Source organism: Lissotriton vulgaris, chromosome 1_2 (genome assembly GCF_964263255.1).
Source record: "Lissotriton vulgaris chromosome 1_2, aLisVul1.2, whole genome shotgun sequence".
NCBI classification, from domain to species: Eukaryota; Metazoa; Chordata; class Amphibia; order Caudata; family Salamandridae; genus Lissotriton; species Lissotriton vulgaris.
Window position 1 is genome coordinate 229,930,000 of NC_141686.1, and position 26,909 is coordinate 229,956,908.

The 26,909-nt window shown below is 43.0% G+C and overlaps 1 protein-coding gene across 1 annotated transcript in view; it reads right to left on the reverse strand.

Moving 5' to 3' along the window:
* LOC147736399 (neutral amino acid transporter 9-like) overlaps window positions 1–26,909 on the reverse strand; it is a 418,993-nt gene that overhangs the window by 229,104 nt on the left and 162,980 nt on the right. The window contains exon 5 of the mRNA XM_086953750.1: window positions 2,699–2,914. Coding sequence (XP_086809876.1) covers window positions 2,699–2,914 — 216 coding nt within the window. The remainder of the gene's footprint in view (window positions 1–2,698; window positions 2,915–26,909) is intronic.

Below are 26,909 nucleotides of genomic sequence, written 5' to 3' on the forward strand. Positions count from 1 at the left end.
GCTTGGGGTGGTCCTAAGAGGATGGGCCCACCACTGACATTCAATAAAATGTGCTTTTTGTTTATGCTCTTTCTGTTCAAGGCATCTGCTTGGTCCTCCCCCTAGGTTAGGGGGGGGGGGCAAAATCATCAGCTCTCTCCTTGCCTAATGTTTTCATTGTAAAGGTTCACTTTTGTGTATAATAGATATGTTTATAAGCATGTAATTATTTTTAAACATCTCAGGATGTTGTTGATTTAGTTGAGAAGGCAAAGAGCATTGTTATAGTGAAGTATGACTCTGATATTTGGGGCTATAATAACTGTACAGGTATCCAAATTGTTGAAGATAAGGGCCATGTAATCAAGAAAGGGTGATACATTATCGGCAGTTATAATGGTCTTGATATTATGTCCTTGTGAATTCCAATAGAACCCCAGGTTAACACCAGAACCTGGGCTTTTATGGGAATTCACAAGGGCATATGATTAAGCACAATATTGCCAATTTAGCTTCAGTTTCCTGCCGATAAAAGCGGCAATAATGTATCGCCCTTTCTTGATAATATGGCCCACAGTTTCTAAGAAGCCTGCTCTCTGTCCCTCAATCCACATCCTCGTATATAATTCATCAAGAGGTGGGTCTCGGCTATGTTTCTGATTTGATTAGAATGCCTCCCTTTCTCAAATGGATCTCGCTCTGGTCTAATCCTGATTTGGTATTAAATAAAGAGATCATACGAGATTGCATGGCTCTAGATAGGGATAGTAGTATACCATGGTTGAGACATTTGGAAAGCACAGCAGAATGGTTAGGCCGACCAAACTTGTTTGAAAGCCCAGAAAATATTTGACATGCTGTGGGCCCATAGGGCCAGTATTGCTGAAAGGAGAAATACTTTGGTTGATAAGAGAGCCAACATTCCTGTAAACAAAAAACATCATAAGTGGTATTGCTAAAAAAATCAATGACTATCCTCCTACGTAATTCTGCCCCCAAACCTCTCACATTACAACAGGCTAGGGATATTGCCATGATGAATAAAGGAAAACAAAACATCATCATTACTCTGGAGAGTGGATGCCGAAAACAGGCCCTCCAAATCTGGCGTACTCTCCAAGTCAAGAACTGGACTGTCAGTAATTTCTAGCACCTGCGCAACTTCCTGAACTGCCTCCTCCGAATCAGAGAGGTTGAGCAAGGGGTCAAACCTTCCTCCTCCAGAAAAAGGATCCAGAGAGGAAATGTGACGCTTAGAGCGGATAGAAGGAGAGAAGTCCACTACTTGTTGGGAGGTGCAGAATTTTCGCTTATTCGTGGTATAAGTGGTCCACCCACTGTGATCCATCTCTCTTGGCTGATTTTTTATCACACCAGGTGGGGCCTCTTGCAAAACAGGGGAATCTGCTACTTTTTTCACCCTTTTGACTTTACGCTGTGGTTTAGGATTTGGTGACACTGTGGGAAAAATGACAGAAAAAACAGTTTCAGTCACCTCTGTAAGAGAAACTGCAGATGTTGAGGGTATCTGATCAACACCTAGAGTAGGAACCACAACTGATTCTGTCAGGGACAAACCTGCGTGCCGCTCCTTCCTATCCAAAGTCTCTTGTTTAAGGTGCAGGGTTTTAGAACGCTCCTTCGCCTCATCTTCTAGCTGTAGCGACTGCAAGTCTATGTCCGGGTCTGAAGGGTCCACCCCATATGCCTCATCGTTCTCCTCCACATCCCCATCAGCAGTCTCCTGAGCCACCCTGCATCTCCTAATTTCTATTCCATCAATGAGTCCTAAGATCTCAGAGTCAGTGACATCCTGAACCGCATCAGAAGTAGCTGGTGCAATATGTGGGGCAGATGAAAGAGGCGGATGACCCTTGTTTCCTGAACACTAGCAGCAGAAGCGTAGGAAAACTTAGATGATCAGTACCGCCACATAGGGTACATTTTTTAGGAACTACACAGTCTTGGGCTTTATGATCTGCACCCCCACTGTTTCAGCAAATCATGCCAGAGCACTGTTCCTTAGCGTGCCCAAAATACTGGCAGAGTCTAAATAATGTTTATGCTCTTTGTGTTCAAGGCATCTGCTTGGTCCTCTCCCTAGGTTATGGGGGACCCCAAAATCATCAGTTCTCTCATTGCCTAATAATTTCCTTGAAACATTTTGACTTTTGCGAATTAGTTTTATGATTTTAAGCATGTCAAATTGCTTCATACAAGTATCTGAGAATGTTGTTAATTTAGCTACTACAATACATGATTAAGCAAGGTTTTTGTACTGTGCAATTTGCCGAGTGGGAATTAGCACAAACGTTGCATGCTGCATAGCGTAGTACAATGCCCAAGGTAACCCTTAACTCATTTTCCTGGAATCAAAATCTCATTTTTCATTGAAAGTTATTAAAATGTATTTATAGTTTTGATAACTGCACAAATAAATGAATATGCCTACAAAACTTATCAGAGATTGAATTTGCATTGCACATTGGCATTTTTGAGGGAGAAAATCTGTTACCAAAATATTTTAGTAGTAGAAAAGAAAACTTTCTGGACTTCTACAATTCTGAAAAATGTAGTTTTAATTCGATGCATTTGTAGTTTAACACTAAACTTATGTGTCTTACTTTACTGGAGATGACAAAATGGAAACATGGAGCCTTATTCCCAGCCCGTTGTTACAGAATTTTATGTACATGTAAGAGGAAGAAACAATTCTTACCCAAGTTGTTCAACTTTATGAAGAAGGTGGCAGAGCGGAAGTTCAGCAAAGGCAGTACCAGGATTATGAGGTAGAAGGGAACAGAGTCACGTGGGTGCCACCAATTGGTCCAGGCACTCTTGACTGTGGAGTTATTGCCAGATGTGCGTGGAAAGCACATGGCAGATGTAACATTATAGCCTTGATTCTGGGCATCTACTGATGCGGCACACAACACTACCAAAAGATAGAAAGCAATGAGATGAGGGAAGTGGTGCTAGAAAGAACAAGAACAAAGTTACGTTCAATCCTGTCAGGAGTAAAAGTGCATGTTAAACAATCAAATGTATGGATGAGGTTGGCTAAAAATGTTAGAGTTCGGGAAAACATTGGTATTGCTGCAGTCTCTGATGAACTATGGCCTTTGCCTCTGACCTTTTGTAGGTAAACACAATATGGTTGTAGAATAGTTTTGTAGTATTTTGAAAGCTTGCAGTATTGCAGTGACCCAAGAATAAGAAATAACAAGAATAAGGAGAACAGTATTGGCATTATTTTGTTTGATAGCAGTCAGTGGCTTGGCCTTGCTGTTGGGAGCCCATAGCCAGTGGTGGTTTTTCTTTCAGTTAGCAGGAAAGGGCCTGTGTGGTAGCCCTCAGTGATAACAGTGGTGATTTTTTTTTTTTATTCAGTGTTTTATGGTAAGTAGGATAAGGTTCCTACGTCGGTTTGATTTCCATTAGCAAAAGGAGTTGTCTGTCTGAATGAAAGGTATGTATTGAGTGTCTTAGTATATCAGAAAACGAAACCTTCGCTTGTAGCGAGGATCACATTAAGAAATTACTAGCAGCTCCCCCACTTTTTGATTCTGCTTTTTTAAGTGTTTCGGACCAAAATCAGAACGAACCTGACAAACTAGTTAGATTAAAGCAAAAACTAATTCGTACTGACCTGCTTGAACATTTTCTTCTACAACATTTACGAGCTGGAACTATTCCGGGGGGCCTTCAAATTAAGAACGTACTGGTTATTTTTACAGAAGACCCAATTTACAAAAAGGGCTACAGTTACATTGAAACTAAATGTAGCCTTGACCTCATGATCCTAACAGTAGAAACCGCTCAAAGACTATCCAAATCCCAATTGGAAGAAATTTCTAGTTTAGAATCAGCCCTTTCAACTAACCAACAAATATTGGATGCCAAAGCGCTATTAGAAAAAGTTGAAAAAGAAATTGGCGAATTTAAGAATTACACTATAAATCAAAAAAGCAACCAATTTGAAAAGGACAATTTGGAAAAAGTGTAACCGGATTTCTACTCAAGACCTGAATCACGTAAACACTTACAGGAATATCAAGGGAGGTCTTTAAATAATTTCAAGCGAAGGAGACAACTCAGACCCTCACATAAATAATATTAGAAGGGGATCTTATCAGCAACCCCAACAGGGTTCTTCTTTTTTAGGAAGAGGCCAGACGAAACCCAGAGGAAAAGTAAGATACAACTACCAACCATGGGAAATGTCAACCCGACGACACAATTACAAGCACTAACATTCTCACCAATATTCAATCTTTCTAACAAAATTCTAACTAAGGAAGAGGAAAGTGTACTCCATAAGGGGTTGTCATTTGTACCAACCAAAATGATGAACTTCATCAAACTTAAAACGGAAGCAATAGAATTCTGTCACAAAATTAGATTAAAAACCTTCTTCTCTGAAAATTAATTCGACCCACGAGCAGAAATAACTGGTCTTCGAAATAAATCATCGTTTTGCCCATCGACCAATAAGGTCCCCAAAGAAGTTGTCACATTCGAAACAACTATCCTATCTGCCATTAAAGCGATGGAGAAAAAGAAAAAATTGATTAAACACATCACAAAATTGGAGTCAGAAGCGCTAATAAACTTTAAAAAAGGACACGTCGGTGATTATCAAGCAAGCCGACAAGGGTGGCTCGATTGTAGTTTGGGATCGAACACTGTACATTGCAGAAGTTAAAAGACAACTGGATGATGTCACTAGTTATCGTAAAATCAATAAGGACCCTACATTGGAATTGAAACACCAACTTCATGCAATGATTGACGAAGCAAATAACCATGGTTTCTTAGGCAAAAAAGAAATGGAATATCTTAAAATAAAAGATCCACGAATTCCGCAGTTTTACGTTTTGCCTAAAGTACATAAAAATGACGACCAATAGTGTCCGGTTGTGAATCACTAATGGAACTTATTGCTAAATTTGTTGACTTCTTTTTGAAGCCCTTCTTGCCCAATGTTAAATCCTTTATAAGAAATACAACGGATTTCATCAACAAACTTGCATCTATGGAATTCGAGGAAAACAATCGTTGATTAGTGACTATGGACATAACCTCCTTATACACAGAAATACCGCAGGATGAAGGCCTTCACGTATTAGAGTTGGTCCGAGAAACCTCAAAAGGTACCAACTGAATTTATTCTTAAACTAGCTGAGTTTGTGTTAAAAAGAAATTATTTCAACTTTGATGGGGACTTTTATTTTCAAATTGGCGCAGTCACCATGGGATGCCCCTTTGCTCCAGAGTTGGCGATATTATTCATGTCCAGCTATGAGGAGACTTTTGTCTATCAAATCAATCCATATGAAAGATGGATAAAAAATTGGAGTCATAACATAGACGAAATTTTTTTCATCTGGACAGGCACGGAGGAAGAACTATTAAAATTTCATGATTGGCTGAACAATAGGATACAAGCAATTAAATTCAGCCTCAGCCATTCGAAAAGAAGAATGCCGTTTTTGGACGCCGAGATATATTCCTCAGAAGGTGGCCTTGTTACAACTCTTTTAAAAAAAACGACTGACCGCAACAAGTCACTTCATTTTACCAGCAATCAATCAATGACATTTATAAAGCGCACTACATACCCGTAGGGTCTCAAGGCGCTGGGGGTGGGGGGGGTGCCGCTACTGCTCGAACAGCCAGGTCTGTCAATCACCCGCGCAGTCTCAAAGAAAACCTTCCATATGGACAATATCTTCGAATTTGTCGAAATTGCCAATACAAAGATGAGTACATAGAACATGCCATGAAACTGACTGAAAATTTATTACAATGCGGTTATCCGAAAAAACTATTGAAAAGGTCAATGAAAAGAGCATGGTGGACACCACGGGGCTGCCTTTTAGAAAAGAGAACTAAAAAAGAACTGGACAGAATGGTGGTAGTATCAACATATTGCCCAAATTCCAACATGTTAAAGAAAGTCATCAATAGCAATTGGCATCTGATAAGAAATCTGAATGAATCTTTGAACAATCCACCATTGTTCGCATTCACAAAAGACTCTAGCATAGCCAATCGGTTGGTACGGATGGCTCTCCCACAAAAAGAGCAGTCTACCCTAAGGACCGATGATTGGTTTACCCCCGGTACAAGGACATCATAAATGCAGTGTCTGCATTTGTTGTGCATCTACAGAAAAGGCACCATCTTCAGACATAATGACATTATATGGAAACACAAGGCATTCACCAATTGCAAGTCTCGCTTTGTAATATATGGAACAAAATGCCCTTGTAACTTGCTATACATTGGCAAGACAAACCAGGAAGTACGAACAAGAATTCAACAACACAAATCTAGAATTAAAAGAAACTTACAAACTGCCCCCTTGGTCAACCATTGGCGCTTGAATAACCATTCTGATACTGATTTAAGATGGACGGTGATCTCAAAAGTGGAACAAGACATGAGAGGTGGTGATCTGGAGGCTAAACTATCAAGAAGAGAGGCAATGCTGATTGTCAAGTTCAATTCGGCTGTACATGGCCTAAATGAATTAACAGAAATTTACAAACTGAACTGATAATCATCTCCTGGATCCGTCACAATCAGGGTTCGGGCCAGGGTTTCGTACTGCCATTCTGGCAGTGACAGACTCGCTTAGACTAACTGTCGACGCGGGGGGCTCAGCAATCCTGATCCTCCTCGATCTCTCCGCGGCCTTTGATACCATCTCCCATTCTAGGAAGGTGGAGAGATTCGTTGCCTCAGGTAACAAGGGGGTGGCACTCAAGTGGCTAAACAATTTCCTGTCTGGGAGATTCCAAACGGTGATGTTGGGGCCATATACCTCCAAAAAAAGCTATCTGGGGAGAGGTGTCCCGCAGGGCTCTTATTTGAACCCTACCTTTTTTAACATGTATATGGCCCCATTGGCAAGGATTGCTGAGCAACTGGGCTTTGAGATCGTCTCTTACGCAGACGACACGCAGCTCATCTTTACCATTGGACCGAACCCCACACTTGATAAAGCTTGTTTCGCCGCAGGTATGCTTGCCATCTTGGACTGGATGACAACGAACTGTCTCCAGAGAAAACCGTGAAGACAGATGTCTGGTCAGGAGATCGGTGGCCGGCTGAGCTGAGACCCACTCCATCGCCTAGAGGGTCAGTAAAAAATCTGGGGTTAAAGCTCGATCGAGCTCTGAACATGAAAGATCATGTCTCTGCCACAACAAGTTCATACCACTATGCCCTCCAACTTGTGAGCAAAATCTTACCTTACATTCCTGCCCCACACCGGAGAACACTAGTGCAAGCAATGGTTACTAGTCAGATTATGGGAGCGCTTTATTAGCGGAAGTCGAAGAGATACTACTGGCCAATCTTCAGGTAGGGCAGAATACGGCAGCCAGAATGATGCTGAACCAACCGGCAGGTTCATCTTCAGCTCCACTTTTGAATGAGTTGCATTGGTTGGCAGTAAAGAAAAGATCCTTCTTTAAGATTTGCTGCCTAACGCATAAGGCGGTCAATGAAAGAGGCCCCCTGTACTTATGGAAAAAACTATGTAAATACATTCCAAGTAGGAATCTTAGATCTAGGGCTCATGACCTTCTACAGATTCCTCGTATCCGGCTGATTTGGACGGGAGGCAGAGCTTTCTCGTTCTTGGCGCCGAGGTACTGGAACAAACTCCTGTTAGAATTACGGAATGTTACAAGTTACAACGCTTTTAGGAAACAGCTGAAAGCATATCAGTTTTAGTAACTTGGCTAGTTTACACTTTCTGCCTTCCTTCAGGGTGTATGTCTGTCTGGATAGCGCCGTGATGCACCAGGGTGATGTGAGTGCTTTGTAAACCTTAACTAAATAACTAACTAACAACCGGGAATAGGACAAATGAGACAAAACTGTGACCATGTGAAGTCAATGTATTGTCAATGTCAACGTGGAGTCATATGGTAACACTTTTAGTCGATTGTAATTTTGCACACAATGCCATCTTAGTTTGGATCCAGCTATGTGCAAATCAATGTTTGACTCCTGTAAGGAATAGGGTCAAAACCTGTGTGCATATACCTGAGTCCAAACTGAGATTACATGATGTGCAAAATAACAATGGATTGGGATATGACCCCAAGTAATTACCACTGGCTGAGATTGTTTCAAGCTTTTCATCCTTCACATGTTGTTTACTTTATCCTTGCTACCAAAATGTTTGGCTGCTCTAGGTAAAGAATATTTTCATTGCATTTAAAAAACACAGGGGTATATTTACAAAGAAGAGACGGAGCGTCACTTTAGCCTTCTTGGCTTAACGCAGCGCTATGCCACTTCTGAAACACAGGGCTGCACCATATTTACAACAATAAAGTGCAGCCCTGGGCTTCCCACTTACCTGGTGCAAAATGTAGATGCCTAGCGCCAGCAGAGGAACACTTGCACCATGGTGCAAGGGTGCCTGCGTTGTGGGGAATGATTGTTGATTTTCAGGAAGGGAAACCTTCATGAACATAAACAATCTTAAATGGCGATTTGTAACTTCTATGTGTGCTACTTTGTGCAGCACACATGGAAGTTGTAACTCGTAATTTTTTTAATGATTGTTTATGTGCAGGAAGGAACACCTCCCTGCACATAAACAAGCATACATGGCATTTTACTCCACAATGCAGCAAGCATTAAAACAGCAAAAACAAGGGGAACAATGCATTTCTCCTCGTCGTGCCCTGTTAAGTAGGTTTTCTTCAAAAACATTCTGTAATTGATAATATTGACACCCTTCAAACTATTATTGATAAATATGTGATTAGTAGAGCTCAGGTAGTCTATAGCTTATTTGTAGATTTTTCTACAGCTTTTGACAAAGTAGATAGGCCTTCCCTGTGGAGGAAATTACTGAAGTTAGGCGTGCCTTTAAGTTTGCTAAGAATAAAAGTTGCACTACATACAACTGACATGGTGAACGTACAAATGGGAGGAGATAAGGGCTTAACCCAAAAGATATCCACGCAAAACGGTTTTAAACAAAGATTTTCACTTGCCGCCCTCCTTTTCTCACTATTCCTTTTTAGATTTACCAGTCTGTTTCCAAGAGTAAATAATTTTCCACCACAATTATCATCACAACAAATTCACCTTTTAATGTATGCCGATGATGTGGTTTTATTCGGTTTAACCACAATTGGACTGCAGCTGAACATGGGAGCTCTTTTTAATTATACTGAAAGTCACTTTTTAAAAATAGATATTTCGAAAACAAAAATAGTACCATTCAGGGGAAGAAAAAAAGCTAAACCTTTTACCTGGAAACTAGGAGGAAGAATTGAAGAAATAGCATCTACTTACATCTATTTGTGGAGAGTTTTCTCTCAATCCACTGGTACTACCTCGCACTTTCAACAGATTGAACAAAAACAGTATTCAACGCCAGTGCTAACAAAAAGTTTTACTACTCCACTGGGAGGCAACATTTTTCAGCTCTCCTCGAAGTTTTTCGAACAAAGATTACCCCGAGTCTAACATATGGCTTAGAGTATAGTCCAAAGAGCCATTGGGGCTTTTTAAATGTCAGGGAGGTAAAATTCTTGTGAATGATTACGACTACAAGCTAAGCCACTCTGCTTCAGGCACTTCGACTGGAATTAGGAATGGTGAGTGCATACGTGAGAGCCATGGCAAATCTTGGTAGATGGGCATATAGGGCCCGATTCACATAATGAACTTAAGACTCAATCCTAAACTTACTACTATTTTGCTATTCACAGAATCCACTTACTATTTTTGGCATTCACAGAACTAACCTACTTCTTTTGGTATTCACAGAAGTTAGGATTTTGTCTTAAGTTTGTCTTAAGACAAACTTAAGACAGACTTAAGACAGATTTAAGACAAACTTAAGACAGACTTAAGACAGACTTAAGACAAAATCCTAACTTAAGTCTGTCTTAAGTTTGTCTTAAGACAAACTTAAGACAAAATCCTAACTTCTGTGAATACCAAAAGTAGTAAGTTAATTCTGTGAATAACAAAAGTAGTAAGTGCATTCTATGAATACCAAAATAGTAGTAAGTTTAGGATTGATTCTTAAATTCATTCTGTGAATCGGGCCCTGTATATATTACATGCACCCGACGGTATATTGAAAGCAATTTTACACCAGGAACCTTGTAAGACTGACTCAGGAGTATATACTTTTATGGAAAATGTAGAGTGAGCTCTAGAACACTTTCAACGCTCAGAAAGCCTTTTACAGAGCTGGTCCCCAGAACTTCTAAAGTTCTTTTTGAAAAAATCTACCCCAAGGTTGAGCTTCGAAATGGATAAACTTTACTGTCATCAGTTATCGCACTACAAGTTGGCATTAGCTAGTGTGGAGTATAAAGAGTGCCCAAAATATTTGAAATTCACACTGGACCATAAGGTCAATCAGTGCATTCTGATGTTAAGGCTGAGGATTCTCCTGTTAAAAGATGTACCAAAACATTGGAGTGGCAACTTTAGTAAAACAGGCAAATTCGACTTATGTAATGGAGGAATCCAAGACTTGGCACATGTTTTATTTGTCTGTCCAAATAGTAGTCTGGTTGAGGCGCGTTGATGATTCTTAAAACATATCTGTACAAAACTTAATATTCTTAGAAATACGAATTTGATTGAGATCATAAGAAAACCTCCTAATGAATTTGTACGCTATGAAGTTGTTAATTTTTTAAAGGTTTATTTCCACTATTTTAGAGATATACAAGCTAAGAACAATAATCAAGTTTGCCTATAAAGTTTTAATGATGCATTGTAATATAAAGAGATTGGGAATTTGTACATGTTATTTTACTACATTGTGGATCTCAGATGAGATCTAAAACAAAAAAAATGTCAATGTCCTTGTCACACCCTGTTAAGATTAGGTTTTCCTGGTATACAACCATTTCAATGCAACTTTTACAACGGACTACTTTTACAACGCAACTACTACAACGCAGGATCCTTTACAACGAATGCCTTTGCAACGCATAACATTACATAGCAGATGCTATTACAACGCATGCCATTACAACGTAAGTATAGGTAAGTATATCATTTTATTTAAACATTTTTTTATTCCAATTTTTTTTAATTCATTTAATAAATATTAAAAATAAATTAAATAAATGAATTTAAGTAATTTTATATATATAGTTTTGGGTATGGGGTACAGGGGTATTATTAGAGTTCAGGGCTAGGTTTGGGTTATGGGGTACAGGGGTATTTTTAGGGTTCATGGCTGGGTTTGGGTTATGGGGTACAGGGGTATTTTTAGGGTGAAGGGCTAGGTTTGGGTAATGGGGTACAGGGGTATTTTCAGGGTTCAGGGTTGGTTTGGGTTATGCGGTACAGGGGTATTGTGAGGGTTCATGGCTGGGTTTGGGTTTTGGGGTACAGGGGTATTTTTATGGTTCAGGGCTGAGTTTTGGTTATGGGGTAAAGGGGTATTTTTAGGGTTCAGGGCTGTGTTTGGGTTTTGGGGTACAGGGTATTTTTAGGGTTCAGGGCTGGGTTTGGGTTATGGGGTACAGGGGTATTTTTAGGGTTCAGGGCTGGGTTTGGGTTTTGGGGTACGGGGTATTTTTAGGGTTCAGGGCTGGATTTGGGTTATGGGGTACAGGGGTATTTTAGGGTTCAGGGCTAGGTTTGGGTTTTGGGGAACAGGGGTATTTTTAGGGTTCAGGGCTGGGTTTGGGTTATGGGGTACAGAGGTATTTTTAGGGTTCAGGGCTGGGTTTGGGTTATGAGGTACAGGGGTATTTTTAGGGTTAAGGGCTAGGTTTGGGTTATGGGGTACAGGGGTATTTTTAGGGTTCAGGGCTAGGTTTGGGTTATGGGGTACAGGGGTATTTTTAGAGTTCAGGGCTGGGTTTGGGTTTTGGGGTACAGGGGTATTTTTAGGGTTCAGGGCTGGGTTTGGGTTATGGGGTACAGGGGTATTTCTAGCGTTCAGGGCTGGGTTTGGGTTTTGGGGTACAGGGGTATGTTTAGGGTTCAGGGCTGGGTTTGGGTTATGGGGTACAGGGGTATTTTTAGGGTTCAGGGCTGGGTTTGGGTTTTGGGGTACAGGGGTATTTTTAGGGTTCAGGGCTGGGTTTGGGTTTTACACTAACTGGATTGTGTATATTATTTTTAAACACCTACACTATTTAAAAAAATATATATATATATATTTACAAATATATTATTAACAAATGTATGTAATAAATAAAATTAATTAAATATTTATTAATTACATTTGTTAAAAAAATAATATACTTACCTAGACTTACGTTGTAATGGCATGCGTTGTAATAGCATCTGCTATGTAATGTCATGCGTTGGAAAGGCTGCGTTGTAAAAATTGTGTTGTGATGGTGTGCGTTGAAAAAGTATGCGTTGTTACGTCATACATCCAGTTTTCCCTAGTCTTAATTTTGGCGCTGCCCCATATTTACGCCAGCCTTGTAAATATGGAGCAACATCAAAATTAATGGGTGTTGCGGTGGAATGTCCATGGCAACACCCATTGCCTACCACTTACACCCCAAGTGTAGCGTAAAAGGGGGCCTTATTTACAAGGCAGAGTTAAGCCACAACAGGTGGCTTAATGCTGCCTTTGAATTAAGGCGAAGCAAGTATCGCCACAAAGTCCCACAAAGTGATGTTATGGTGGCGATAGTAGCATGTAAATATGCCCCATAATGTTGACATTACACTATGGCTTGTTGCAGCCCCTGCCTTTCAGAGGAAATGCCAGCACCAGGCTGTGGTAAAACGTCATGTGTGTCCACATTCCCTGTATGTATGATGCAATAGAAAGTTGGTGTGAAGAAATCTAAGAGTGAATGATGCAATAGCATGTTTGTGTGTGGAATGCTGAGAGTGAATGATGTAATAGAATGTTGGTGTGCAGTGTGGAGTCGAAGCCAGAAGATAGGGTCAAAGGAAGGATTGAGAGGCATATTGTCAGCTAATAGCGATATTTATTGCTATCTAGGCTTAGCAGCAATTTTTTTATCGCCGCGCATCACTGGATTATATCCCTGAGTTAACGTGCTATTAGCAACGTTTACCTTAACCCCTTGCATGCTCATGATGAGGTCAACTCGTCATGAGCTACAGTACTCCTGTGCTCATGACAAGCTGAGCTCGTCATGGCCTTTAGAGCGCTCGCACGCTGGGCTAATTTCCCTGCTGGGCTGAGCGTTCTAAAGAAATGGGTGTGGCCATGACGAGCTCAGCTCGTCATGAGCACAGGAGCACTGTACTGCATGACGAGCTGAGCTCGTCATGTGCATGGGGGCTCTGTGCGTGCCCCCCCCACCCCCAGCAGAGCAGGGGAATGTGCGCATCAGGGAAGGTGTTAAAAGCAATAAAATTCCAGGCGATAGCAGCAAAAACCGTGAATATCGCTGAGAATACAGTGATATTCACGCATTATCGCTAACAGGGTCTTAGCCATAATATCCACAGCCCATTGGATATAATGGCTAAGAACTGGTCTGAGCAGGTGTTAGTTTCTGGAGATATTCGCGCTTAGCGCAAATATTTGTAACGCTACCCTGTGTTGGTAATAGGCAATAGCGAGGTTAGCGTCTGCTTTCAGACGCTAACAGGTTGGGAACGCCCACTTTGCATGTCATTAGCGATAATTATCGCTGACATGCAAAGCGGGCACCAAACTGCTTGCTATCGCCTACAAGCTGTCGCTAACAGCAGTTAGCGACAACTTGCTAATAGGGCGATAGAATTATAGCAGCTTAGCGGCCGAAAACGGCCGCTAAAGCGGCGACAATTGCCTATCGCCACCCTTGATAATATACCCCTGAGTTCTCATATAACCTACCTGCTACAGCTGTAACCTAAGGGACTAACATGGAATAAATAAGTAACTCTTTAGAAACAATCCCTAACCAATCTCTAACCTCTAATATCTAACCTTTTCACAATGTACCTAAAACATATGCATCTTTAGTGAGGTCAACATATAATTTGACAAACTTAATATACTACACCCCTTTGCCATCCTCAATGGCCTAAGCACACACAACCTACAACAGCTCATTCCAAATCCCACAGACATCACTGGAAACAAATTAGGTATGATATTCACCAAGCAGAACTAGTCACGTTCGAGAGAAGTACTCCAGTCATGTAACCACTACCTGGTTTCGTTCCAACACAAGACACCAAATTCACCCCAAATAAAATTATCTTATCCTCAACAACATATCAATATTGGAACAAGTTGAATCTGAAAGATCTAAAAAACCTGCTAACCTCCAACACAAATCTGGTCACAATAAATTCAGTACTGACACTACATATGGCTCCAGAAAGCTTTTGACACCATCCGCAACCACCACCTCATCAGGCCTGCCAAGAAGACATCCTTCAAAGACCACCTTGACAACAATACACCCAACAGCAAGGAGCTCTTCAACATTGTGAAGGAACTCTCCAAACCCAGCTCCAACACCTACGACATCCCGCCGTCGCAAGCCCTGTGTGACTCCCTCACCACCTTCTTCCACCGTAAGATAGCAGACATCCACAACAGCTTCAACACCTAGACAGCTCGACAGACAGCAACACAACAGACCCTCTGCACACCATCGACCACGTTCCCTTGCTAGCCTGGACCAGCGTGAACGTCGATGACACCATTAGACCCATTCCCGCACCACTTCTTCAACAAGGCAAGCAGCTCCATTGCACCCCACCTACACAACGTCATCAATCTCTCCCTTGAGACCGTGACCTTCCCAGAGAGCTGGAAACACACCGAGATCAACGCCCTACTCAAAAAACCCAAGGCAGACCAAAGAGACCTCAAGAACTTCCGACCCATCTCTCTTCTCCCCTTCCCGGCCAAGGTCATCGAGAAAATCGTTAACAGACAGCTAACCCGATATCTCGAAGAGAACAGAGGGCCCGATTCACAGAACTAACTTAAGACAAAATCCTAAACTTGCTACTTTTGGTATTCACAGACAAACTTAAGACAAAATCCTAACTTCTGTGAATACCAAAATACCACAAATGAATGTGTTCTTCTGTAATGTAAACTGTGCTAATGCCATGTTGTCGAGTTCGCGCTATATAATATTGCAAGGAAAATAAAGTCGGGAAACTCGAGTTCACACACTACTGAACGCGCACTCTTAAGTGCATCAGCAGTGCACTGTGAATCGGAGCATTTCACAGGCCTGTCACAGATAATAAATGCTATCAAAACGAAATCATACGAAACAATATACTACTGGCCGGCAGCAATTCATACACGGACAACGTCGGGACGGGCTGCTAGTATATAATATTTTAAATGCTATTGCATTTGCATCATCAGGGACATTTAGGGACATGAGGTGAACTGCAGCTCTATGTGTAATATTTTAAATGCTATTGCATTTGCCTCTTGGGGACAACTGGGGAGAACCAGGTGAACTGCAGCTCTTTGTAGATTTATTTGGATACTATAATATTCACTTCCCATTGCTAATCTCGTCCCATAATGGTTTGCAGGGGCTTGATCTCAAAATCATCACCTCTCTCACTGCTTGCTGGAAGCTAATTTAACTTTTGTGAAATTACTATATGCATTTTAGCATGTAGAAATACTTGTTATTTTACCTTGAATATATGAGGTTTCTGTTTTAATAATTGGAAATCTGATGGAACGAAATATTGCGGATTTATTGTACCAGGTTCGCGCCAATTCCGCCCACCCCTACTTTAAATACCCCTGCACCCCATAATCATAACCCACCCTTACTCTATAAAATACCCCAACACCCTTAAACACTAACCCATCTTAACCCTATAAATATACCCTGTACCCCAAAACCCAAACCTATGCCTAAACCCTAAAAATACCCCTGTACCCCAAAACCAAAACCTATCCCTGAACCCTATAAATACCCCTGTACCTCAAAACCCAAAGATACCCCTGAACCCTAAAAATATTCCTGTACCCCAAAACCCAAACCTACCCCTGAACCCTAAAATACCCCTGTACCCCAAAACCCAAACCTAGCCCATAACCCTTAAAATACCCCTGTACCCCAAAACCCAAACCTACCCCTGAACCCTAAAAATACCCCTGTACCCCAAAACCCAAACCTAGCCCAGAACCCTAAAATTCCCCTGTATTCCAAAACCCAAACCTAGCCCTGAACCCTAAAAATACCCCTGTACCCCAAAACCCAAACTTAGCCCTGAACCCTTAAAATACCCCTGTACCCCAAAACCCAGACCTACCCCTGAACCCTAAAAATACCCCTATACCCCAAAACCCAAACCTAGCCTTGAACCCTAAAAATAACCCTGTACCCCATAATCCAAAACTATATCTGAACCATTAAAATACCCAAACACCCCAAAACATATACCTCAGTACCCCAAAACATATACCCCTATACCCATACTTGCCTTATCCAAACATTTTTTTAAAACTTGCTTTTACCATTCAGGCATTTACAACGAATTTCGTTGTAAATGTATGCGTGGTAAAAGCATATAAAATGTAATGCCATGCGTTATAATGGCATTGCGGAGTCATGGTACTTTCGTGATGAAAGTATGCAGAGTGATGGTATGCGGAAAGAAATTTGCGGAATAATTGGTGTTTACCCTCCCCCGTAAGTACATTGGTGGCACGGCCCAAATCTCCAGCAAAATACTCATATTTTTTCACCACCAATTGGAAAAATGCACATGTGTCTCTCATTGATGGCCAGCACCGACATACACTTTTAGACACACCTCCCACCACAAGTTCTAGAATTGCGAACTTTAGAGCTGGGGAGCTACGTTCGAATCTCGGCATCAGGTCAACATCCTGTGATTCCAGGCAAATTACTTTGTCTCCCCGTGCCTACCACAAATTAATGTCTTCTTCTGTAATGTAAATTGTGCTCATGCCATGTTGTCGAGTTCGAGCTATATAATATTGCAAGGAAAAATAAAGTAAGGAAACTCGAGTTCACACACTACTGAATGCGCACTCTTAAGTGCATCAGCAGTGCACTGTGAATTGGAGCGTTTCACAGGCCTGTTACAGATAAGAAATGCTATCAAAACGAAATCCTACAAAACAATATACTACTGGCCGGCAGCAATTCATACCCGGACAACGTCGGGATGGGCTGCTAGTAATTTTACAAAGAGCTGCAGTTCACCTCGTTCTCCCCAGTTGTCCCCAAGAGACAAATGCAATAGCATTTAAAATATTATACATCAAGCTGCAGTTCACCTCATGGTCCCTAGATGTCCCTGATGAGGCAAATGCAATAGCATTTAAAATATTATACATCAAGCTGCAGTTCACCTCGTTGTCCCAAGATGTCCCTGATGAGTAAAATTCAAAAACATTGAAACCCTTTCATGAATGCTAAAAGTTATGCTAAGCTTATCCCATAATGCTTTGCAGGGCCTTTTTGTTGTATTTTTGCCCATTACTGTGCTTGGGGTGGTTCTAAGAGAATGGGACCTCCACTGAATTACTATTTAAAGGGAGCAGGAATGCATAGAATCTGGGAAGAAAAAACAACACTCGTGACGGAATGCCCCCAGCGATTGTCACGCCCCCAGCACACACCCACAGCACAATGCAGACACGCCCACAAGGGACTACTTTGCTGGCACGGTTCTTTTACATTTTAAATGTATATGGTGGGCGTCTGCATAGCCTATGTCCTTCTGCTGCAACTGCCCTTTCCAACGCTGTATTGGGTGATGTGATTGGTGCTGTGGTTCCCGAGTTTACCTGGCCAAAAGGTGCAAGTTCTCTCTTTATAATAGTAGTATAGATATTCACTGAAAAAAACATTGGTTTTAGGGAAAGTTATAGTTAGTTGGACATTTCACTCGTACAAAACCCTTAGAAATTTCCCAGTTATAGTTAGCTCAGCTAACTATAACTCGCGCCCCCGCAATGCACTGCTGAAGACGTCACATATTAAATCGCTCAAGTAATGACATGGTCCGTGACATCACTGATGATATCACAGATGACATCTCACATGACATCACTGATAACATCATCCAGTGAATGTGTGTCTGTAAAGTTTAAATATGTTTAATATATATATATAGGGAAAGGCGTATTGAAGAATGAGTGGGTGTATAAGTGTCTGAATGGATGATTTAGTAGGTGCGTGACTGACTCTATAAGTGAGTGATTAAATGTATCTTACTGAATGCATGGGCTAGTGACTAAACAGTGTGAATGTCTGTATCCCTCTGTCTGTTGGTGTGTAAGCGGCTGCATGGGTTTGAGAATAGCTACATGAGTTTCTATATGGGTTATTGTTTGGTTGTCTGAGTATCAGAATGGGTGCCTGAGTGTTTGTGTGGGTGGGGTGTGTGTGACTGTGCATAGATGTCTGAGTGGGTGATTCACTGGGTGCATGGTTTCAAGTGTGCATCTGTGATGAACTGTATGAGTGGGTGGGTGTATAGATGTGTTGGTGAGTGAATGTATTTCTCATTGGCACATGTGTGAGTAACTACATATGTGAAAGGCAGTATATATGTGTGTTGGCTATAAGTGAGAGTGTGTGATTGTGAGAGTGGCTGTATGGATGAGTGTGTGCTTGTATCAGTGATTGAATAAGAGCATAAGAATGTGCTAGTATTTGTATGAGTAATTGAGCTGGTGTGTGTTAAAATGTATAGGTGAGTAAATGGCAGTGTGATTAATTATTTGCATGACTGACTAGGTGTGTGAGTACCTCTATGGATGAGTGACGGTGTGTGAGTGTCTATATAGGTGTATGAGTGCATATGATAGTCCTGTACTGAGTGACCATAAGTATGAGTGACTGTACGGGTGAGTGAGTGGATGTGTGTGTAAACCTAAGAACCAGTGATTGGGTATGTATTTATTGGTGTTGGAGTATCTATGGTTTTGAGAATGGCATTCTGTAATTTAGAGTGGGTGTCTCAAAGGTTATATTAGGGTGTGAGAAGATGCATCACATTATCACATGCCATCAGTGATGTCACTGACCATGTCATGAGTGATGTAATATGTGACGTCATCACCAGTGCATTGCGGTGCACGAGTTATAGTTAGCTGAACTAACTATAACGGGGGAATTTCTCTGGTTTTGTACGAGTGAAATATTCAACTAACTATAACTTTTCCTAAAACCTATGGTTTTTTCAGTGAATTTCTAAGGTTTTTGTAAATGTTAATTTTTAACTATAACATAGCTTAAATCTATGTTTTTTTCAGGGAATTTCAAAGGTTTTTTTAAATGCTAATTTCTAACTATGCCTACAGAGGTAGGACATAGCACTGAAAGAAGCAAAGGAAATGCAGAAAGAAGCAACCTTAACTAGTAGTCACATTTGCAGAGTGGTGGAGAAAGGGAGCTGGGCGTCCAACCAACGCTAAGGAATTCCAGTGCGTAGGACGTACAGGAGGTATCAGGAGGGATTCTTGGCCCCCAAACTCCCTCAGGACTAAATTGGACTTCATCCCCCATTCTGCAGTCTGCCACGAGGCACGTTTGCAGAATGGTAGAGAAAGGGGGCCATGGCCTCTGAAGACGTCTTGGCCATCCACACAGGTTTGTTTCTTTTTTATTAAACAAGCCCCGGGGGTGGCGGTTCCTGGGGCACAATATTTGATAAAAGCCCCTAGGGGGGCGGTCCCCGGGGCTTTGGGGGCCCCTGGAGGCACCCAATATTAACCCCTTCCATGCTGATGACGGCCCCCATCCGTCATGCATTACAGTGCTCGTGTGCTGATGACGGCTGGGGGCCGTCATAAAGCCATTGATTCTTTAAAAGCCTAGCACACGAGGAAAATCGGCCCAGCATGGAAGGGGTTAAAAAAACAAGCCCCAGGGGATAGCGGTCTTCAAATATTTAAGAAAAGCCCCGGGGTGGCGGTTCCCAGGGTTGTGGGGGTCCCCATGGGCCCCGCATTTATATTTCCCCATGCCTTCGGGAATTAATAATAACGAAGCACGGGAGCCCACATTTCTTTTTTTGTATTTTCAGCCGATTTCGCGCACCCAGCGCGAATTCGGCTGACTTTTTTTGGGGGGGGGGGCCTGGGGTCCTTGTGGGGCCCCCTGAGCAGGCCTAGGAGGTCAGGGTGTTTCTACCCTGCCTTCTTTTCTTGATTTTTGAGTTTGTTTTCTGTTTTCTTGGCTGCCGACACTTCCTGGTTTGGAGTGTTGACAGCTAATTAGAATAAAGCTTGTGATCGGGAGGGTGCGCGGGTCCTCCGTGCCTCTAAATATTTAAACTTTTATTTTTTTATTTTCTCATCAACTATAGAACGGATATACACCATTTACAAAAAAGGATGCTTTCTGAAGCAAGCACTACCTTTTTGCAAAATTTGGTGTAATTCTGTTCAGCAGACTACTGAACAGATTTACACCATTTAACAAAAAGAGTTCTTTCTGAAACAAGGGCTACCTTTTTGCAAATTTTGGTGTAATTCCGTTCAGCAGTTCAAGCTGTAGCCTTGTCTAAAATTTTCCTTTGGGAATTAACATGGTGAGAACACGTTTTGGGACCGCCCTTTTTTCTCGGCTCCCGTTTGCCAAATCACCCCGAAACTTTCAAGATAGGAGCTGACAGGAGCAGGCCAAACGTTTTGGGAATTTTGCGAAGATTTATCAACCGGCGCCAAAGTTATTAGGAAAACAAAAAATTTGTTTCCTATGGAAACTAGGTCCTAACTATAACTACCTATATATACATACCTCGCTAACATGATCATCACCTACTTTTATGATTGTATGTCAGAATTTTGTTGGCAAAAATATAGTTGACAGACTTTTTCTTAGCAGAAATAATGGTCTGTTGGGTATAGCTACGTGATGATTATTTTTGTCGATATTTTTGTGAACTACATTTAGGACAAGAGATTTGGGTTATGGTATTCTGGTACCACACCTTAGTGGCAATCCCCTCGGTCCTTGATATTGTCCTGGCGGTCCTCATGTTCAAATATGTCTAAATCTGGCGGGCCGTATCAGGCAACAAAGCTACTTTTGAAAACTCCTGGCTTATTTGATGCAAAGCGTAGCATAGCTGAGGTGAACAGCGATGCAACACTTTTCGGTGCACCATCCTTGCAAGACCATGGGTGCCCCGTATTTACTGGATGGTGCTCCATTTTGTAGGGGTTCACAGATGCATAAGGAATCCTGATGTATCTATCAGCGCAAAAATGGCGATTTGCTGGAGTGTGCCTCTAAACAGACACAACTCCAGCAATGTGTCATTTCACTTTGGGCAAGGACCATGTGAAAAGGCCTGCTTCACCTCTTACGCCTGCTTCAAGTAGGCGTAAGGATTTGACACAATGACGCCGTAGAAGTGAGGCAGTGAAATCTCATACATTGCATAGCGCCACTTCTACAAGGCTTTTCTGTAGGAAACAGCATTTACAATGCAGTCATTACAACGCACTACCTTTACAACGCAGTCATTACAAGGCAATATCCTTTAAATCGCATGCTATTACAATGCAGCCATTACATCAAATGGCACTACAACGCATGTCATTGCACCGCATGTCACTACAACACATGCCATTACAAAGCATTATAATGTAATTAATGGAGAATAGTAATTTTTACCCCTACACTATCCAACACTTACCCTACTGTTGCACTCACTGGAGACGGAATAGTACTTTATCAGCCTGATTCATGAAAGACCCGTTTTGCGAGTCTCTAATAGCGATTACAACCTCGCAAAACGGGATTCATCTAGGAATACCCCAAAAAAATGTGATTCCTAATTATTCCTTATTTGCGATTAGCAAATTGCTAATCGCAAATAAGGAATAACTCCCCATTCATTCCTATGGGCCAAAAGGCCCATAGGAATGAATGGGGAGTTATTCCTTATTTGCGATTAGCAATTAGCTAATCGCAAATAAGATAGCGATTTAAAGGGTGCCAGGGGTGTCCAGAGGACACCCTGTAGCACCCCTTAAATGCTAATTTAAACAGGTGTTGCGCACACACATGTCCAAAGGACATGTGTGTGTGCAACATGCAACTCAGAAAAATGCTATTAAAAGCATTTTTCTGAGTTTTCGCTATTTACCACGAGGTTTGACCTCGCGGTAAATAGCGGCCCGAAATTGCGATTTCGCAATTTGAAAATGGATGATGAATTGCATTTAAGGAATCTCAAATAGAGATTCCTTAAATGTAATTACCGATTTTTGCATTTGGGATGATGCAAAAATCGCACTCGCATGAATCAGGCTGTAAATCACAACACTATCCAACACTTACCCTACTGTTGCACTCACTGGACTGGGAATAAAATAATGTTTAGCCCTACTCTATCCAACACTAACCATACTGTGGCCCTAGAAGTAATATGCTTTGTAATGGTGGACAAAACGATTCCATCACCACCCCCTTTTCTGAATCGTTTTGTCCACCATAAGCGTGGAAGGGTATGCTGTCAAGGTTAGCAGCGGACAAGTAATCCAAGTAAAGAACACACAAGCCACTAACCTGAGATATCTAGCCAGCGGGGACCACAGCGAGATGATAGTCTTCCCTATATCCAATAGAACTGACCCTCCCCGTGTGACACACACACCGGAGACAGGTAGTCCTCCTGGTAGGGGGAAGGATAGTTGATCAGGGAAGGTTGTTGTGAAGACACCCCTCTAGGTCTGGTCTAAGACTTCGGATGACTTCAAGGCACAACAATTTTGATAACCACCGCTCGTACAGCCTGGAGTCTCGAGAAGGCACTGACTCTAGTTCAAGCGGAAGGTGGGCTGTTAATTCACAGCTCAATCCAAGGAAAATTAGGTCTCAGTATATAGCACCGAGTAGTTAGATTCACTACCGGTGACAAGTATCGTACAGAGTCTAAATAGTTTAACTATCCACAGGGTTCGGGATGCGAAGGGAAGGTAGAAGACTGCACTATGATAGCACGGCCGTGCTAAATGTCATGTGTCCGAATTCTACTCACGGGAAAGAAAAACGTATCTCGGCGTCCTCAGCGGGAAGGAAAGCGTCCGCGCACACCCAACACTCGGCGTCCTTAGCGGGAAGGAAAGCGTCAGCGCACACCCAACTCTCGGCGTCCTCAGCGGGAAGCAAAGCGTCCGCGCACACCCAACTCTCGGCGTCCTCAGCGGGAAGGAAAGCGTCCGCGCACACCCAACTCTCGGCGTCCTCAGCGGGAAGGAAAGCGTCCGCGCACACCCAACTCTCGACTCAAGGAAAGCTTAGTTCCAACACGATAAGCAACCGGAAGGATTGACAAGCACCCGGTAGTGGGATCAGAGTGTATTTATACACGCCCTGAAGGCGGGTTTCTCTTCACCAAGACCCCGGGCTTTCTGGGAGTTGTAGTGCCTCTTTGATAATGCCCTGTTCTCCCTTGATATCGCCTGGAAATCGCTACAGAACCCCCTCTCAAGGATCGCCGACCCGGCGGTCGACCAGGCTTCCCGGGATTTAACTGATGGAACTGCGTCACTATGTCATGGCAATTGAGGTTCTGCACTGGTTCCCAAGTTCTCTCCTCAGCCCCAAAACCTTTCCAACAGACCAGGTACTGGACCCGACCCCGGTGGATCCGAGAATCCAGCAATTCCTCAACCTCATATTCTTCCAACCCCTCTACCAACACTGGGGGGGGGACGTACGGGCAATCTGGTGTCCATGGAACAGGGCAGGAGTAGTGAGACATGAAAAACAGGGTGGATCCGCCAGTTACGGGGGATAGCCAGTTTTAATGCCACAGGGTTGATGATTTCCTCCACACTATAGGGACCGATGTATTTTGGTTTTAACTTGTTAATACCCCGGAGATGAATGTTTTTGGTGGAGAGCCATACCTTGTCCCCCACCTTGTAGTCCGGTTCAGGACAGCGTTTCTTGTCGGCGTTGCGTTTCTGCGAAGCTTGAGCGTCCGCCAGATGACGCATTGCATCCATCCGAACAGCCTGAAGATGTGCATGATGTTCTTGGATGCTGGGCAGATTGGAAGACACAGGCCAGTCGAAGGGGAGGATGTTCGGGTGATACCCAAGAAGACAGAAGAAAGGGGAGCAACCCAAGGTGGAATGGTCAGAGTTATTATAGGTGAATTCCGCTAACCACAAGAGGGTGACGCAGTCCGTTGAGTTTTGTAACGTAAAACAACGTAGGTATTGTTCTATGGTTTGGTTGAGCCTTTCCGTTTTGCCATCTGTCTGCGGATGGTAACTTGTTGAAAGCCTGGCATCAATGGCTAAAGATTGACAAAGAGCTTTCCAAAACCGGGAAGTGAATTGTGTTCCTCTGTCTGTTATGAAGACCCTAGGAATGCCATGTGCTCTGATGAGATGCTGTAGTATAATCATGGCCAATTCCGCGGACGTGGGTAGTCCTTCCAATGGCACGAAATGGCCCATTTTTGTCAAGTGATCAATAAGCACCAGGATCGTTGTTTTCCCTTGACATAATGGCATCTCCACTATGAAGTCCATAGAGACCGTGTGCCACGGTTTAGGGGGTACTGGAATAGGACGGAGTAGACCTGTAGGTCTCGTATGTTTCGCTTTACTCTGAGCTCATACTGAGCAGTTCCTGACGTATTTCTTGACGTCGTTTCGTAAGGTAGCCCACCAGAAAGAACTTTCAATGGTGGCTATCGTTTTATACACACCCCAATGACCTCCTAACACTGAATCATGAGCCCAATTCAGTACCTGCATTTGCAAACCCGGGTCAGGTACGTACAGGGCATGGCGAAAATACAGGAGTTCGTCAACTTGCGACCGCCATTGAGGCTCATCTTGGAGCCAGGCCTGTGCATCCACCTCCGTTAACGCCACCTTGACGTCCTCAATTAAATCCGTGGATGTTAGCAAGGCAATGGTGCTTTCTGGGAATGATCTTTCAGGCAGAATGGATGGTGGTTCTTCTGGGAGGATGGACTGAGTGTCTTGGATGTCTTGATTCCGCGAGAGGGCATCAGCCTTTCCGTTTTGGGGGCCGGGACGGTACTTTATCACAAAATCATAATCCGAGAAAAACAGAGTCCATCTAAGTTGTCGGGGGTGAGAGCCTTTGCTGTTTTCAAGAATAACAAGTTCCGGTGATCTGTGAAGATTTCGATGGTATGCCGAGCTCCCAACAGGTAATGTTGCCACTCCTCACAGCCCCTTTTGATGGCAAGCAACTCCTTGTCAGTGATAGAATAATTGACCTCGCTAGGAGTAAGTTTCTTAGAGTAGAAGGCCACCGAGTGGATTTGCCCCGTTGTAGGGTGGCATTGCGACAGCACCCCTCCCAATGCAAACTGTGAGGCGTCGGTTTCCAAAATGAACGGAAGCTGGGCATCCGGGTGGCGCAATATGGGGGCTTGAGTGAACCATTCCTTGAGGATACGAAAAGATTTTTCCGCTTCCTCCCCCCACTCAAAAGGAACGTTTTTCTTTAACAGACTGGATATGGGTTGAATAATCCTGGAGAAGTCTTTGATGAAGCGTCTATATTAGTTCCCAAAGCCTAGAAAGCTCTGTACGGATTTGACGTCTTGTGGTGTGTTCCAATTACTGATGGCCTCAACTTTTCCCTTCTCCATCTGAAAGCCGTTTGCGTTTATCACGTATCCCAGAAAGGAGACTTCAGTTGCATGGAAGAGACACTTCTCCAGTTTGGCGTACAGATCGTGCTGTTGTAAACGACTCAACACTTCCGTGACATGTTGTTCGTGTTCCCCGAGAGTCCGTGAGTAGACGAGGATATCGTCAATGTACACCATGCATATGGTATCCAGTAGACCCCTGAGCACTTCGTCCATGAAATATTGGAAGGCCGCAGGCGCGTTGCATAGCCCAAAGGGCATGACATTGTACTCGAACAAGCCAAACTTAGTTCGGAAAGCCGTCTTCCACTCATCGCCCTTCTTGACTCGGACCAGATGATAGGCCCCTCTGAGATCCAACTTGGTGAAATAGCGTGCCCCCTTGATCTGGTCCATTAGTACAGGGTTCAATGGAAGGGGATATCTATTCTTGACCGTGATGTTATTCAAGGCCCTGTAGTCGATACACGGTCTCAGCTCGGCACAGTCTTTCTTTGGTATGAAAAACAGGGGTGACGAAGCAGGCGAAGTGGAATGGCTTATGAACCCTGACGCCAGATTCTCCTCGATGTAATTCTGCAGATACGCATTTTCATGTTCGGTAAGGGCGTAAACACGACTACATGGAATAGCTGCCCCTGGGAGTAACTCAATGCATCAATCGTAAACCCTATGCGGGGGTAACCTGGTAGCCTTCTGTTTGTCGAAAAGGGAACGAAACTCCTCGTAAATCTCGGGCAAACTGGTAGTACTGCATATGTGTTTCTCATAGCCAGGTGACGAACACCAGGACACGCTTCACCTTCAGGAGTGAAAGAAGAAGGGTGGTGACAATGTTCCAAACAGTAGGAAGAGTTAAATGACACTGTGCGTGCGGACCAGCTCACCACAGGGTCATGTAGTGTTAACCATGGCATGCCAAGAATGATGCGAAATTGAGGCGCTGCAATCAAATCGAACTGGATATATTCCGAATGTCCTTCATGCTGCATGCGTAGAGGGACCGTGTGCTTTACGACCGGTCTGGAAGACAAGGCGGAACCATCCACCGCCTTCACATGTTCAGGTTCGTCCTTCTTTTTCCATTCTATGCCTAGAGAGGCTGCATAGTCGATGTCCATGTAATTACCCGTTGCTCCAGAGTCTAGTAGAGCATCCATCTGCGTGACTTTGTCCCCTGTTGTCCACAAGGATACTGATAAGTTGATATGGGCCACAGCAGGCATCATAGTGTTTGCAAGAAGCGAGGAGATCATAGTCTGTCGTATGTCCACCCCAGCGATCTCCGCCTGGTTTGGACGTTCTAGTTTTCCGACGTCTCTCTCGTTCCCATAACAGCAGGTTTACGAGGC